At 39.1% G+C, this 16,618-nt stretch overlaps 1 protein-coding gene across 1 annotated transcript in view; it reads right to left on the bottom strand.

The window, feature by feature from the left end:
• Positions 1-1,268: 1,268 nt before the first annotated feature.
• The window catches only part of ADAMTSL3 (ADAMTS like 3), a 186,278-nt gene continuing 170,928 nt past the window's right edge, over positions 1,269-16,618 (bottom strand). Inside the window, 9 exon segments of the mRNA XM_009644047.1 lie at positions 1,269-1,378; positions 1,909-2,123; positions 3,633-3,742; positions 4,594-4,798; positions 7,300-7,483; positions 9,891-10,103; positions 10,916-11,035; positions 13,074-13,103; positions 13,106-13,249. Of these exon segments, the coding sequence (XP_009642342.1) occupies positions 1,269-1,378; positions 1,909-2,123; positions 3,633-3,742; positions 4,594-4,798; positions 7,300-7,483; positions 9,891-10,103; positions 10,916-11,035; positions 13,074-13,103; positions 13,106-13,249 (1,331 nt within the window).

Here is a 16,618-nt window from a genome sequence, read left to right as displayed (position 1 = left end):
AGCATACCCACTAATTAGCATGTAATGTAGTTCAGTCATGTAACACAAGATCCAAGTCAATACAAGCATTCAGGCCTCCAACATGTGCAGTAGTTTGGAAACTACAAAAGGAAAAAAAAAAAAAAAAGAAAAAAAAAATTCAATCTGCTGCCTCCTACGGGGTTCTCTCTGCTTACAGCCCCGAGGAGGCCTAATCTGCAATATGGAAAATAATTTACCTGGGAGTATCATAATCAGAATTTAACAACTTGCAAAGGACTCAAATGGTTAATGGTCACGATGACAAGTCATCTTGATGGAAAACTGCTCAAAATAGATTTCTTGCACTTGTCTATCTTCATAATTAATATTTTCTTCCTTGGACATTTTTCCCCATTAACAGGGGAAAAAATGTATTTATTCAAGACAGAAAATCTGACAGCCGTGTCTGACCATTTATTGGCTCCCCATTGGACTTGATGTGCAAGAGAACAGTGCTCACAAATGTTTCATTCACAGCTCTGACAAGGAAGCCTTGTGCCTAATTTAAAATCAGTAGAAAAGTCTAATCATGCCAGAACTTCGATTGTACTTCAGTGACTGGAGCAGAATAGAAACAATGGAAAATGACACCTCATTTATTCAAAACAGATCTATTGCTGTTTTGAAAATTGTACTAGCATCTACAATGTCTTTTACTGCATACACATAAATACAAGCACGAGAAATGAAATGTACTTCTGTGTATCCATCTGACAGCTAATGTCAGTAAAACACATCCTGCGAGATTGACCCTTAAGCTCGAGTTGTTTATGAAAATGAAGTCACTGCCAAAAATTTTACAGCTACAAGACACAGCTTCTATAAATTTAAAAATGCTGTTAAATTTGATAAAATACTAAAACCAAAGCCTAGGGGTCAATATTTGTGACTTTGTTTTTCTCCTAAGTTAAGGACAGTAAGATAATGCTTTTTCCTCAATAAAATTATAATGTGATAGCCTGTAAAATTTTACAGATGATATGCCATGATATTATCCATCCTAATCCAGACATGAAAATGTTTAAAACATTAAAAGTTCCATTGCAAAGAGTGGATAATAAAAGTTCCCAGAAAAAATACCCTGTTCAGCATATCAATCTGCAATACTGTCTTTTCATTAGCCCCATGTTTCCATTTAACTGTTACGACTAACGTCTTATTTACAAGTATAAACCTTGAGTGGGCTAGTTTAATGAACCTCTCATTTCATCTCTTCACTGCAGCATCGTGAACTTTCCACAGAAGAGTTACATTTCTTGACATGATTGACAACATCTTTGTTTGTAGGTGTCTATCAAGCACAACTTTAGTTGCTTTACAAATGTACAGTAGTGAGTTATGTCCTTGCATTCACTTTCTGAAAAATACATTTAAACATTAAAAGGCTTTATAGTGGACAAAAGATAAAAAAGTAGAACTTATCATCATAATTGTAAACAACTGATACATTCCTGGTAGCTTTGTAATTATTTTACTTTGCATTTCTGGCAATAGTGGATTCAAAGTTAAACTAGGTCACAAGTAAGAGGTGTGATCTCACTGCATTCATTTACCTATTGTCTGTTTCAGAAAGCTACCCCATCTTTCAGGAATTAACAGCTTGCTTGGAGACTTATGAGTCACAACCAGCACAGTCACGTAGGGAAGTTTGCATAAAACAACTTCCTATATATCCTGTTTCTAAAAGTCCTTTTGAGGCTTTAATATCAAACTGGCCTACTCAGAAAAATAACCCCCGGATTATGAAACGCTCCTTGGAGAGGATAGTTTTACCTTTGATGTACAATCAAATGCTTGTAGAATCATTAGTGTACAACTGTGAGACAGTTTCTAATATAACTGCTACAAACTATTACTATGCTCATATATAAATAAACATTTACATACTGCCACAGGACGTGACATTGCAGTGTTGCCAGGTCACTGGTCTCTTCCTCCATCCACAGTACTGCTCAGCCACAGGCTTGTTATTCTTTCTGTGTACACAGTACACTCGTCTTGACCGAAATCCACTCCCACAGTCCACACTGCAAGGCCTCCAAGGGCCTGTCCGCCAATAGACATCACATGCCTCCGAAGAACAGTTCCTTCTGACAGGAGATCTGTGGAGGAAATAAATTAAATGGCAGTTACACGTTTCCTTTTGTGCTAACCCCTTATTCACAGAATGATAGAACCGATGTTGGAAGGGACTTCTAGGGACTGATGAGTCCACGCCCCCTGCTCATAGCACAGTAAACCAGACCAGGTTGCTCAAGACCATCTCTGTTTTGAATATCTCCAAGGCTGGAGACTCCACAACCTTTCTGGGTAACGTGTTCCAGTGTTTGACAGCCCTCACAGTAAAAAAAGGTTTTCCTACATTTAAGTTAAATTTCCTGTATTTCATTTTGTGCCCATTCATCATGCCTCACACATGAGGAAATAGAAGTCAAGGCCCTGTTTCTTTAAACCAATTTCTTAATCCTAGAACAGAAAAAAAGTTTTACCTTTAGGAAAACTTAACTGACCCTGAAATGTTGCATACTGTACACTGCAAGTGCTGGTGCATAACCTCCCTCCTGAATACAAGTAATATTTCTATACTGACGCTGAACCTCCTCGAACATTTGAAGCTGCCAAAGTGAGATCCTGGCGCTCAGTAGTAAATGGAAGTTTCAAGATGCACTTCAGTGGAGCCAAAATGTCATTGTTTGTGCAGCAAAAATACTTTAAAATGCTCACAATTCAGTAGTCAAGAAGCACGATAACAATTCCCATGTATGTACTTGTTACCTATTTATTCCCTGCTCTTCATTGTCCTACCTACACATTTGGTCTGGACAAAGTTTTGTGCCCCCAGACCTTCATGTTCAGTTTTAATTTGTCTTTAATTCAGCCTTTTTGAGATTATGGTGTTTTATAGAGAATGCCATCCATCCATGTGCTACAGCACAGTCCCAAGCGAATCTGCTGATTAAGATTTTGTAGAGGTGTACAGCCTATACTTTTCGTATTGAAAGGAGTTGTTTTTAAAGACAGTAAAACAAAACAACAGGGTTCTTACAATGAATGCGTACCCTGAAGTACAAAGTCATACCTTCTCAACTGTTCAGTGTTTACATACCTCATACATACCTCAACAGTACAAACTAAGAGGCAGAACGAGATCTATTTATGGAGAGAAGTATACCTTATTTCAGTGATCATAAACTAGTAAACCAATTGAAGTGGTCACAAAAAATAAGGCCTAGGAAAACTCTTATTTTATAAAATTTGGGCAGCAGTAGACCAGAATAAAAAGCAATATCAGAAGAGACCTAGTTCCGCAGTAATAAAAAAAAGTTATGGCAGATCATCCCAGTTTCTATTTTGGGGTGTGTGTGTGTGTGTGTGTAAATCAAGATCCTCTATTTCTAGCTTTGCCATTAGCACAGTGGAGGACACTGATCACATCCATTACTCTCCTTGGGTTCCTGAATTCATCCAGTGTATACAAAGGGAAGACTCTCACTACCTCCTTTCCTGGTGTTTGATACATAAGAATTTGCGTATTTATACTGCATTGACAATTCTGCATCTTTAATTTGATCATCTAAAGAATCTAACTTGTACTACTTCAAAGTGCATACCTCTTTCTTTCATCACAAGAGGAATTTGGCACCGAAGATCCATTACGAAGCTGACATATAAAGTGACGATGCTGTAAATGTACAGGGTGGCCTACACAGCGACCAGAACACTGAAAAGGGAGACAAAAGGGTGAGGGAAAAGAAAAAGAAACAGCCAAGTTAGTAACAGCAGACTCACCCTTCTAGGCAGTTTCCCCGTTACACAACCCGGTCATAATTCTTGATCTATTTCTCCTTCAACCCCATCACACCTCAGTTCGGATGAGGCATAGATACCTTGGATTCTTTGTGTGTCATTTTGCCAAGATACCGACTTGCCTGCCTATTCATGAAGCTAAATCCATTGCCTAGGCTCTCATCATTTCACATCTCTCGTGCTACAACATTCTTTTTACAGCTCTGACAATCACCGACTTGCCTTGCTAATAATACCTGTGTCAGAAATGTGGCAACAGGAATTCTCTCAATTCATTGCTTTTCTCATTAAATAGTAAATACTGTGTTAATAATTATAAAAACAATATCAGAATGAACACAAGTTTACTGCACAAATGAAGAAAACCTAAGAAAGCAGGCTTCTGCATATTAAATATTGTGGCAACTGCTGTTGAAGCACATTCACGTACATTGTTCTTTGGGGACTTCACGGGTACAGCTATGCAAACTGTGTTCTTATAAGACTGTGAGAAAAGCAATGCACTAGCTTAAAAAATGGAATATGTAGTAATGGATTAGCTTATAAAATATACCGCAACTCAGGTTTTGGATCACATCTTTGACAATTAAAAGTAGCTCAGACATCACAAAATGAAAACAAAACAGGATTTGTGATTCACTGGTCTGAGAGGTAATTACAGCTAGTGCCATGTGGCTCTGCCTTTGTGCAAGAGAGCTGACATTCAGCCAATGATGGCCCTGGTACGCTCTTGTAACTTGTTTCCAGCTGAGCTCTGTAACTTACCTGTCCTTTTGTCGCTCTTGTCCCCACTGTACACAAGTGACCCACACAGGGTTTCCTCCCCACAGGACGATCTCTGTGTCTACAAGCATCTGGCAGCAGCAGCAGCACACTGCCATTGGCTTTTACTTGTTGGCAAGTTATTTGTCGATAGCGAAATCCATTGCCACAAGATGCAGAGCACTCAGACCAGGGACTGGTTACCCACCTACAGGATGCAGAGACAAATTTAGAGCAACTATGAAAGCACTGTAAACTGGCTGGTAGCTTGCAGTGATCCATTTGCAAATAAAAATGCAAAAGAACCTGTCATCGCAAGTTTTAGAATCAGCTTTTTCAGTTGTTAAGCAATTTGAATTTGGTTAACTGATGACTTCTAAGATAACTGTGGCTCAATAGATGCTAACAGAAGTTACACTGCTTGTTACCCAAGAGGTTATATTAGGTAAACCCTATAGACCCAGCTGGATTTAAAATTTCTGAAGGAAGGTCAGTGTACTTTTCCCTAACTTATGAAATGAATGGTACTGATTTAGTTACTACTACGGTGACAGGTGTCATAACTCATCCAAATTTATTACATCAAGATCTTGTTAGATAATGGCTCAAGCAGAACATGTTATTTATTGATTAGAAATTGCAAAGATTTAGTCTGTCTTGGCAGCTAGGAACAATACTGGGGAAGCAGCAGGTGGTAATACAATTTATTTGGCTTAATCTTTTCATAAATCTAGGCTAGAAATACAGAATAGGACTTTATGTGTAGCATCACTGCGATAACAGGAAAAAGAATCTATTCTATTTAGCAATTATTTCATTTTCTTACAGTGGAACAGCTTATATCCATGCAAGGAAGATTAATCTTTTTACGGTCTGGACTCTTGACTTTTTCTGCCTTTTAGAGCTCAAGTACTTTTGCAAACATTTGGTGCAGCGCATGCACAGCAAGTCAGCAAGGCCCAAATTTGGCGAACACTTAAAGCACAAATTTCAGTACAGCTTAAATCCTTATATTTGCTTAACTGTACTTCTGTGCTGTGCGGGAGAGAAGTGATTAAAGACACACAAAACCCTCTGAATAATAAGGGCCCATGACACTGACCGTACATCTAAAGCCTTTACAATTCTGTGGATACTTTAAAGAGCTGCCTCGGGATAACAAGATCGTGCAGAAATCAGTAAATGGGAAATGGAAGGGGAAGGCTGAACATTTTGCACTTCCCTCCCAGGTCAGTAATCACAGGAGGTGAGGCTGGGGAGTCTGGAGGCACTAGGAACCAGACACAGGGCTATTTTCCAGGCATCTGGGATGAGCTTCCTATAGAGCGAGCATAGAACAATCCATAAAAGAAGAACAATCTATAAGTTAGCATACATGTATAATTAAAGGTAGAGTTAATTATGTTAGTATACACACAATTCCCTTCCACTGGTAAATTCATAAAGTCAAATTACAAGCAAAATATACCTAAGGATTTAGGTCCCAGTCTGTTTAGCCATATGAAATAACTGGGTTTTGTGGTGAATACTCTGGGTCCAGTGATAACCAGGTTGTAAAGTCACACACTGCAGTCCTCTGAAAAGGCATGACCTTGCTCAGGGGGGCACCAGGCCCTCTAGTATCCTCCAAACTCCCTGTCATCTGCTCTGAATGGCTGGATTTTAAGAGGGAAACCTGCAACTGAGTCTGTGTGTTTCAAACTATTAGTTCTATTTCAGTATTTTTCCACTGGCAAAAAGTTTGCTTATTATGGGCTGGCTGGAGTTCAGACTCACAATTTAAGATGATCTGGTTTTTTGGCTGCTAATAATGAAATATAAACAAATTTCTCCTGATATTTATCTGTTGCTATGTTTTCTGTATTTAGAACAGAGTTTAGAACATACTGGCAAGATGCACTCCCACAATGTCAGCTAAGGTCTTAACACTTCTCTCCAAACATTTTCCAGTGAGGGACAACTCCAAAATGTGTGCATGCCTTTTCATCCCACATGGATTTTTACGTTGCTGACAGCGATGGCCAATTCTTTTAAGCAACGGAAAGCACTTGTTTTGAGGAGTCCTGTGGGATTTCCTGCTAAAAACCTAGAGCAACGCCTTGCTGAGCTGGAATGCTCAGTGCAACTCAGGAAGTCTAGAGGTGAGGTTTTGGCTTTTGGAATCAGATGTTGTGACGTAAAGATTTTCTGCCCCAAGATCACAAGGTACCACAGCTGATCCAGCTAGAAAATTGGCAGGGAAGGACATGCAAGGAGCGTGACACTGTGGTGTGGAGCATTAGAGACAAATGAGGCTTTCCACAGTAAACATCCTACTCAGAGCTCTGCTGGCACAGAAGGAGAGAAGGTGAACACAGATTCCACTCACAAGTATCCTGGCTGCTCTAAACATGGGTTTTCTCTCAGGGCATTGGCACAGATTCCCCAAAACTAGCACATCGGTGTCTCAGAGACACCTCCAGCTTAGCTCTCAAGTGTGGTAGCAGCAGGGCTTGCTGCAGCAGCATGGAGACTTGCACAGATCTCATTTATTCAGCCAAATCAAGCGTTCCCCTACTTGCTTGTGATCCATTTTCACATCTCTTGTGCTTTGGGGGTCATGATGAAATAAACCCCACATTTCAGACTCAGAGTATAAACACAGAAACAATTACAGGAGGCTGTGAGTGCATTTCAATACACATAGAAATGGAGTAGAAAGTAGTTTACCTGGCAGGGCAGTCAGCTGTGTTGCATGACTGGTAAATAATCACTGGCTTTTGCAGCTCTCTGCATAATGATTCATTTACTTTCTGTTTCTCTGCATTCATGCACTGTAGTCTTCTGGAGCGGGTTCCTGAATTCCCACAGCTAGCAGAGCAAGTACTCCACTCGGCATATTCCCATTTATAATCTAAGAAACGCAATTGGAAGTAGTGTGAGAGAGGCACTACACATTATAACGTGTCTTGGCAGCATATTCTGTAAGCTAGATAGATACCGCATCCTCTGTAGAAAAGCAAATATTTCAGCATTGTGAGAAGGAACCATAAGCCAAAGTAGAATTTAGTCCTGCTCAGCTTCCCCTCGCGTTCAGCCCTTACATATGAGCATGAAGTTCTCTAGAAGGCAAATGGGATCAGCATATGTGCACACAAAGGGCAGAACCTGGCTCACAGTAGGAATTGATGAACTTCTTTTAAAACTTTCATAACATTTTTATACAACGAGCATTAAAAAGAGGAAACTGTAAATCAGGTTCTCTAGGTTTCCTGCTGTTCCTCAGTAAGTATATTCTGAAGAAAACTCCTCTTACTCCAGACACTTCACGTAATTTCAGGATTTAAGAGAATCCTGTACTAAACTGTAGAAAAGTATTTAATGCATAAATGATCTGCCACCGAGGCATCTGGCAAGACGAAAAAGAAATACGGTTTTAAAGAGCATTTTGTATAAAAACCCAATCACCTCTAACAATTATTACCTTTATATTTAGTCACAATTCCACACTTACCCCTTCCCCCACTTTTTTTTTTTTGACGCTTAGTAAAAGATGAAGTACTATGCAATGTTGACAGATTTTTATGTGATCACAGGAGGAGTCAGATTTTTCTGTAATAACGAAGAATAATTGATAGCTACCAGCTGTGTCCACAGGCTCACTCTTCCAGCACATAATGAATTCTTTAGCTTATTGTTTTTCAATGTTTCCTTATTACTTCTGGGTTTCTTAAAATAATACAAAAGGGCCTTTTTCAAAGTAGAAATAGTTAAATTTACTGACTGCAACTATGATGGAGAGACTGTATTATTTGTTTAACTAGGATGATACTGCTCAGAAGTGCCCTCAATATGCCTACTGTGCAAAAACCACTAAAGGAGATTCTGCAGTCTTACAAATGCATGAGTATTTCAGTGATCAAACATTTACATCAGCAAGAATCAGAGTTAAAGCTCACAACTGGAAAACAGAATCTCCCCAAAATACTGACCAGCCCCACTGCAAAGTGTGTTGGGCAGCCAAATGCAGCCCAGCTGAAGACTACAGGTGGATAGTTCAATTCCTGGCTAGACCTGTTCAGAAGTCCTAACTTTAATGAGATCTCTATTAGGACTAAGGCCTGGATGCATTTTTTGATAAACTGTATTAGGATATATTCTGATTCAGTTCATAAATATTTTGATTTACTTTTGATTTTAAAAATGAACATTTTGATCATAAATACGTTACAGTAAAATTGCTTTGTAAACAACTGACTCCACAGCCCCACACATAACAGAACCATCCTCAATCATAAAAGTAATCCACCGGCAGTCACTGAGAGTACACTACTACACGGCACGGCAGATTTGCAAGATATGATCTTACAGCTTGAGTCCTGTGCACATGAACAGTAAGCCAAATCATATTGATAGGATAATAGATAAATCACATACAAAACCTGTCAATGTCAACAGATACTTGCTTTTAAACCTGATTTGCATTCCCTGGGTATCAAGCGGTTAGAGAGGATTTTTTTAAACTGTCAGATGGAGTTAGGTGCTTTGCTGCCAGACCCTTAGTAGGATCTAAGTTCCTGACTCTCTTTTCTAAAGCCCAATAACAATGGAATTAATTTCTAAAGCACTTTAAATATTTACAAACTTAATGTTTGCACGTGCAGCCTATTGTCCTGCTGGTGCATATGTAAGATTCTTCTCAAATTCATCTGTCATCCTCAGGTGCACGTTTTATAACCCACTAATGGAAATGTAGTTTTGTGCAAGCACATTATATTGGAGAACATTACAAAACGTTCTTGAAAACGTAACACTGAAACTGATGACTGTGCTATACTATACTGATACGTTTAATGGTGACTACAATAAGATGGCTAACACATCATTGTAAAGACACTGGAATATGACAGTTATATTAAAGCTATTTTGATTGTAATTAAGATATTTCCAAAGTTGACCTCAAAGTCAGTTTTGTTTCAGTTTGGTGGGCTATCATGGCAGCAATTTGTATGATCTGCTGAAGGGGAAGCTGAGAAAATCTGCCTGATTTAAAACTGTTTAAGCAGCAAGACACTGAATCAGGCAACATTCAGCTTCTCAGGTAAGAAATGAAGACCCCCACATGATATCCGGATACACGTTAATTCCCATATCCAACCCTGAGTATGGATATTGGCTATTGACTTTGCCATATGTGAAGTTAAACATGTATTTATGAATTATTTCTATGTATAAAAGCAGGTTAGTTCTCAGGAAAGTCTTTACAGAGGGAAAGAAAATAGTTTAAAGTTCAAGAATTTGTCATATAATTTTCAACAAACCTTCCTTCTTGACATTTACCCAAACTGACATTGGTTTTGCACTAGCTGAAGTCCAGCATTGGAATTGTCCAGCAAATTGACCAGAGTTGGTGTTCACCTCTAGGATATGACCCCCAACCAGGGTTCTGTATTCCAAGGTCTTAACTTCCTCAATTGGACTATCTCCAAAAAGCCAGCGAACTGAATTTCTGTAGCTGGGCAGCACCGGGCATCCTAAAAATCAACAGCATTTTAGCAGGTTTATCTAAACACATGGAAATGTTTGTAAGTACGCATGATTGTGTGATTCAACATAAAAGACCTTACTGGTCTAAATAAAAACAAGAGTAGGCAGAAATTCGCTGAAGTCCAAGCTATGGCCCAAAATCCTGACCACCCCTTGAGGGTTATCAGCTGTGTAAGCTGATCTGTACTTACTACAGATCTTTATATTTTCCCTTTCAGTAAGTTCTTACAAACTTAACTTCTGTATGAATGAAGTGGGGGGGGGGACGGGACGACACACACACGACAATTATTTAAATGGCACAAAAATTTCATCCCAGACTACAACATGCAAATAGTTCTGTACTGAAAGGGTTTCTATCTGTTTTGGAAAGGCGCGATAAACACATTAAATGAAATTGATGCATTTTGACTCCACAGGCACAAGCAGGGACGGAAACAGAGGTATTCATTTAGACAGAAAAATAAGGAGTTCTAGAGCCCAGCTGAATCCCATCCCATTGTTCTCAAGTATAGCTCAAAGAGAAAATACACAGCTTCAGCCTCACAGTGAGTCACCTGGACAATGCCTAAAGGGTCGCCATTTAAAAATGTTTTTTGAAAAGCTGAATCAAAAAATAATTGTGTCTCGTACTCTGAGGCTCCCTCTCTGGTAACAAAAAGCTGACATATGGTTAGGAAATTCAGAAAGTCACCAGACCCAGACTTGTAGGAATTACACTCACTTTCTCCATGGGGCCCTCTCCATCTTAATGAAATGAATAAGTAATTTAAATGAAAAAGCAGGTAAGATAACATACCTATTCTTAGTGGATCTCCAGGTACTACACTGACATTTGTACCAATTCCAGATGCCATTAGGACACGCTTTCTTCTGCTTCCCTTTGATAATAGAGTGTTATTCTCTGTGTATCTTTGTTCTGTAATACAACGCATAAGATCTTTTCTTAGCAAGAATTAAATAAAGATGCTAAAAAAAATTGTATCAAAATATCCAAAATGCTAGTTATGAAGCAGAAGGATAATAGCGCTTTGGAGTTCTTTAGGATCAGCTTCATTTATGCAGTTAAACTGTCCATCTAACAAATATACTTCAGATATGCAAACAGGGAAACACAGAAATGATTTATAGTGTTTGTGCAAGTTTCTAAATTAATCAGATTTACTGAACTTTATTTATTAGAAAAATAAGCCTGTAACACTTCGTGTAAAAACAAGATTTACAGGATGTATGATGTATTTCCTGTTTCTCATGACTACGTTATTTATTATTTCATTACCAGCCATTCACATACTGAAACATACAGAGAGAAAATAATTATCTCAATGGAATCAGGCCAATTCCTCTGTTCCATTAGATGGAATTATGACAAAGTGGTACAATAGAAAAAAAGAAGAAAAAATATCTTAGAATCTCATTATGCATAGAGATAGCATAATGTATGTGGAATCACTATAGCAACTCCTCCTTTTTATCATGCGCCAGACAGAATAACTGCCAAAAATGTGGGCAATCTGTCAGTAACACACAGTTCTTGCCACTTAGTCAACATTTCTGTTTTAATGAATGTGCATAATGTCTATGATTATCCTTCCAGAACAGTTTAAATCTTTTGTTATATTCTAACTTGCATGGGTTGTTTCACATTGCTTCAACATTTTTCCTCAGTGGGCAGTGTCTGTCCAGAGCTTCTTGCCTGTCTGTGTAAACACTGGGACAGAAAACTCTCCACAGAAGCACAGTGGGGCCAGTCCATGCAGGCAAAAGGGTAGCTGCCTTCTCAGTCCTTAGGAACTTTTATTGGAAAGGCGGCACAGATTTTGTTTGGCTGCCCCTGATCAGGCAGTAATTGCTGGAGCGAAGTCCAAAAGGCTGACATGATGTTGCTTCAGACAACATTGAGTCAGTGCAATCTGCAAGTCCTGACACCAGAAGTCCTCCCATTTCATTGCAGTTTTGCACAGCCAAAAAAATTGCAGAATTTGGCCCTCTCCTATCCACTCAAGATTTATTTACACTAATGTCATGTGACCAGGAATAGAAACGAAGTTCGGACTCTTGTGAGCAATCTTCCCAGTCACGTCATTATAATAATATTCCTCTCTGGAACATCTGAAAGTTTCATGTAGTCCAGGAAAACTGAAACCAAGAAGGGAGCTTCAGTCTACACTCATCCTCACACAGAGGCTCCCATTATGTCTTTGGTACGTCTTCCTTGGCCAGCGGATCCAAACATCTATAACCTGCCCTACACATGTGTGCCTAAGAAAGAAAGCTTTGTAGGAGGATTGGCCACGTATAACTGCGTTGTACTTCATACAGAAAAATGGTGAGAAAGTTAATCTTGAGCTGAATGACCCATTTATTGGAGCTATTTGCAAGGCATAATTGTATTATATAGTATTACATTATTAATCTACTTACAATAAAGTCATTTAAATGGAGTTTTTCTTTACATTTTCTATTCTGAGAGTTAGCAGTTCATATTCAGAATTTTTTGTTTTCCATGTCCCTGCATTTTATTAGCCTCTCTAATTAAAAAAAAAAAACAAACAAAACCCCAAACCAGCCTTTGCTTTCATTTCACAGCATTTCCCTGCAGATTTTCTGAATAACTCAAGCCTGCCTGATTCCCTAGATAAAAGCACTGGGAACAATGTAATATGACAGTGGGTTTAGTTTTCTAATGTTTCTGCTGGTTTCAAGGCTGATATTTGTTGCCTGAAGGAAAGGAGATGGAACAACTTTTGAAGAAGTCACAAGTCAAACCATCTGTACCTAGATCCACTATTACAGGAAACACAAAATAGAGAACAGATCCCCAGGAGTCAGATACAGTCAAAAATTACAAGTTTACAATAAAGTGTTAAATATCCCCCAACTATTTTATTGGTTAAACTTCATAATTGAAGTGGCTAACTGTTGTTATCAGTAAGGAATTCTCGTTTAGCACTTACCAGTTAAGTGGAGAACAGACTCAGCCTCACGAGAGCGTTAGCTGCTCTGCAAGCGTATGTTCCTGCATCTTCATAGGAAACATTCCTCAGAAATAGAGAGCCGTTCAAAACCAAGAAAGAACTGGTTTGCAGAATGTCTTTCTTCTTAAACCATGTTACATTTGGTTGGGGAACACCTTTGCAATGCAAAGAGAGATAAACTGTAGGGTGTATATTGCTAACTGCTACCACAACATTCAAGAATCCTAAGTTCCTTTGTCATAACCCAAAGTAACAAGACTGCAGTCAAACAAGTACTTTTTCCGCTCACAACAAAACAACTCAGCTGTGAGCCCTATTGATCAGCATCCTGCGATATTAAAAGTTAAGCACTGTAAGACAAACTCACAGAACGGCTTTACAAACAGTCACCAGTCCTACAAAAGCAACATGCTCTTGTGTCTCACTACTGAAAGATGTGAGGCCATTAACCCCAATCAGGACCAATTAATGTAAAGATCTGCACAACATCTTTTTATTCAACCTGCATCCAGAATATATGAAGGAAGGAATGAATATTCAATTTCTAATTAAAAATAAAGAAAAAAAAAAAAGAAAGAAATGGAGGCAAAATATTTCTCTTGAAGAAAAAAAAGGTTATCTTCATCAATTAGATTAGAAAATAGATGTGGCCAATTTCTGTCAACAAAGCTCCTGACAACTTCCCCAAGTAGCAGATGTTGTATATACACCTTGTAGCAAAGCAGTGTGAAGGCAAAGGGACAGAAAGAGCCCACTAACAAGGGGCTCAGCTCTTAAGCAATCTCATTTACCGTGTTACAGAAAGCCAAAAGTCTATCATCAGTTCTACTCCAGTGCTTGAACTCTGAAAAAATCAGCATTTTCAGATAACTTGTCATTCTATGTTTTAATCAATGACTTTGGACATTTATTTTTAATTAGATGATTTTTCCACTGGCACAGTACCACCTCTGTGGGAGGACTTCTACTGTTTTATTTTCCTCAAACATTTGCCTTTAAAAAGATATTTTGCAAGCTGGCAAATCAGACACGTCATTGCTTGTGCTCTGGTTGAGCTGCCGCAGCAGAAGTGCTCTTTCAAAGTTCCAAAATCCTAGAGAAATCACGGGGTAAGTGTGACACAGGCGGCACAGCCACTAGCCCCAGAGGCGCACAAAGGCGCAGGGCACATGACAAGTCAGAGCAGTTAAGTTGTCTTTCACCTGAACTCTGGTTTCTCTAAATATATTGATAGGTGCTCACTAGAGACTACCAAAAGGGGTTCTGCTCTAGAGGCTGACCTGAATGTGGGACATTTGGAAGTTTCAGCCATATTGAATGCTAATTCAGTCTCCTCTCTTCACAGATCATTGTGCAGTATTACTTTACAGATGATGTCTTCATGATGTGGAATAGCCCTTAGGAACAACTTTAACATTTCAATCACTGGCTTAGCACTTCCAATGCACACCTCAAGTTTTTCCTTTACTGTAATAGGAACCAGACATATTTTTTGGAACCTGCTATTTTGCTGAAGGAAAAAGCTCCCCCCACCATTTTGTCTAGAAAGACAGCAGAGAGAAACACTCTTCTGCGTAATCACAGATTATATTCTAGACTATTTAGCAACTGTTCAGTGCTTTTAAACTCATGAGATTGTATTTTACTGAATAAAATTGCATAAAACAAAGTGCAGATCTGCAAAGTGCACAAGGGTCCAAAAAACCAGGCTGTTTTTCAAGTTTCCAGAAGAAGCTTTATGCCACTTTGAAAAATCCTTTTGGAATTAGGATGAGGTCTTGTTTTAAGGGTCTTTTTTCCATTTTACCCCAGATTTCTGGCTAAAGTGTATCATTCTCAGACATATTTTTCCTTTACAGTGTACTTTCCATGGCCATTCAGGCATATATCCTTACTATACAGATGGGCTGAGGAGGTGTTGTGAGGATGCTGAGCTGTTTTAATCTAACCTAGAGGTTTGCAGCCAGACTACCCTCACTGGCACCAAAATCCTGCAGACCAGTCAGAGCCAAAAATAAGCCAGAAGCAGCACAGTTGAGATGGGACTAAAGTCAAAAGATTTAAAGTCAAATTCCACAAAACACAAAAATGTTTGGAAAGTTCTAATTTAAGCTTTTAACCTGAGCCTCTATCAAACGTCAGCCCAGTATCACCCTGTGATACAGTCCTCCCTCTGCTCTCACCATAGCATTCAGAAATGTACCTCATTCCTGGGATTTAACTTAAGTAAAATATTTCTTTCTTCCAAACTTGGTTTGCATCCCTGAGTTTATTCCAGAAAAATTGCCATGCCTCTACTCTTCTACCCATGTCTCATTCAGAGATATGTAGAGTCTTTTAAAACCTGATTGGAGTTCAATTTGCAGAAGAAATCTGCAGAATAGCTTTGCCTCTCATTTTAAGTTCAAAATTAGGTATCTGTTGCACACCTTAGATTTTAGTTTAAGTTATAGCAAAAAATTCCTATTTCTTTCTCCAAAGACCTGTATACCTTTCTCTTTAGGGGAGACAAGCAAGTAATACCACGCACACAAGTAAAATCAGACCATTTCTCCATGAATAAAGTGAGTGCACAAGCATAAATTCTGGGTCTAAGGAGCAGAAGTGTGGACAGAGGCCTGCAGGGCGGTCCAGCAACCCATCCAACTGAAAGGCCCAGTGGATCCATCCAAGCAATCTTAGGGGTGCTGCCACTTACAGATAAAGTGGGAGGAAAAAAAGCCATGAAAAATGATCAATTAAATACATAATGAAAAAACCAACACTATCAGACATTATACATGGTTATGGCACACTGTCATTTTAAAACAGAGTTAATGTTACTTAGATGCCTTCAGGGTGCATCCATAAACGTGAGCTGAAAATAGCAGTGGGGATAATCACAACACTCCTGCATTGTATTTTATCTAAAACTGCTAAGTAGTAAGATTTTTATGTAAGAGTTAATTATGTGAACTGTATGCTGAGTCTCTGTGAGCTGGCCTCTTAATCATTTTGAGGATCCTTCAAGTTTTTGCATTTCATGGTTCCTTTTCTTTCCCTGACCTTTGCACTATGTGGAAACCAATGCAAGTCTCTGAGAGTGAGCCTGGGAGACACTGCACCATCTGCTTAAGAACAACTGGTATTTGCAATCAAGCTCCTTCTGTGTCCTTTTTCATGGGCTTTTGGTTAGGTTGGCATTAAGGGTATTAAGGCAAATCCTCAGCTTGGGCCCTGAGCTAAGGAAAAAAGGAAGATACCTTTCAGAGGGGAGCTCAGGGACCTATTACAGGCTGGAGCAGAGCATGAAGGGAGGTGAGGGGGCAGGACTCCGCACACTCCGCAGTCAGGACATAGCTGTATGCTAGAAATCAGGGGCTCTAACCCTGCCTTTCAGGGGAATCTGAAGCTGGCAAGCACAAATGTGATATAAAGCTTTCGGAGCTGTGCATCCAGAGAGACAGAGGAGAGAATCTGGCCAGAAAAAGTTTTATTGTGTGGTGCTATCCCATCTGCTGATAAACACCCTATAAATGGCTTAA

The sequence above is a fragment of the Egretta garzetta genome, unplaced genomic scaffold (genome assembly GCF_000687185.1).
Source record: "Egretta garzetta isolate BGI_Z169 unplaced genomic scaffold, ASM68718v1 scaffold287, whole genome shotgun sequence".
Lineage (NCBI taxonomy): Eukaryota > Metazoa > Chordata > Aves > Pelecaniformes > Ardeidae > Egretta > Egretta garzetta.
The sequence above is the reverse complement of the archived record's forward strand: the minus strand, read 5'-3'. Positions and strand labels throughout refer to the sequence as shown.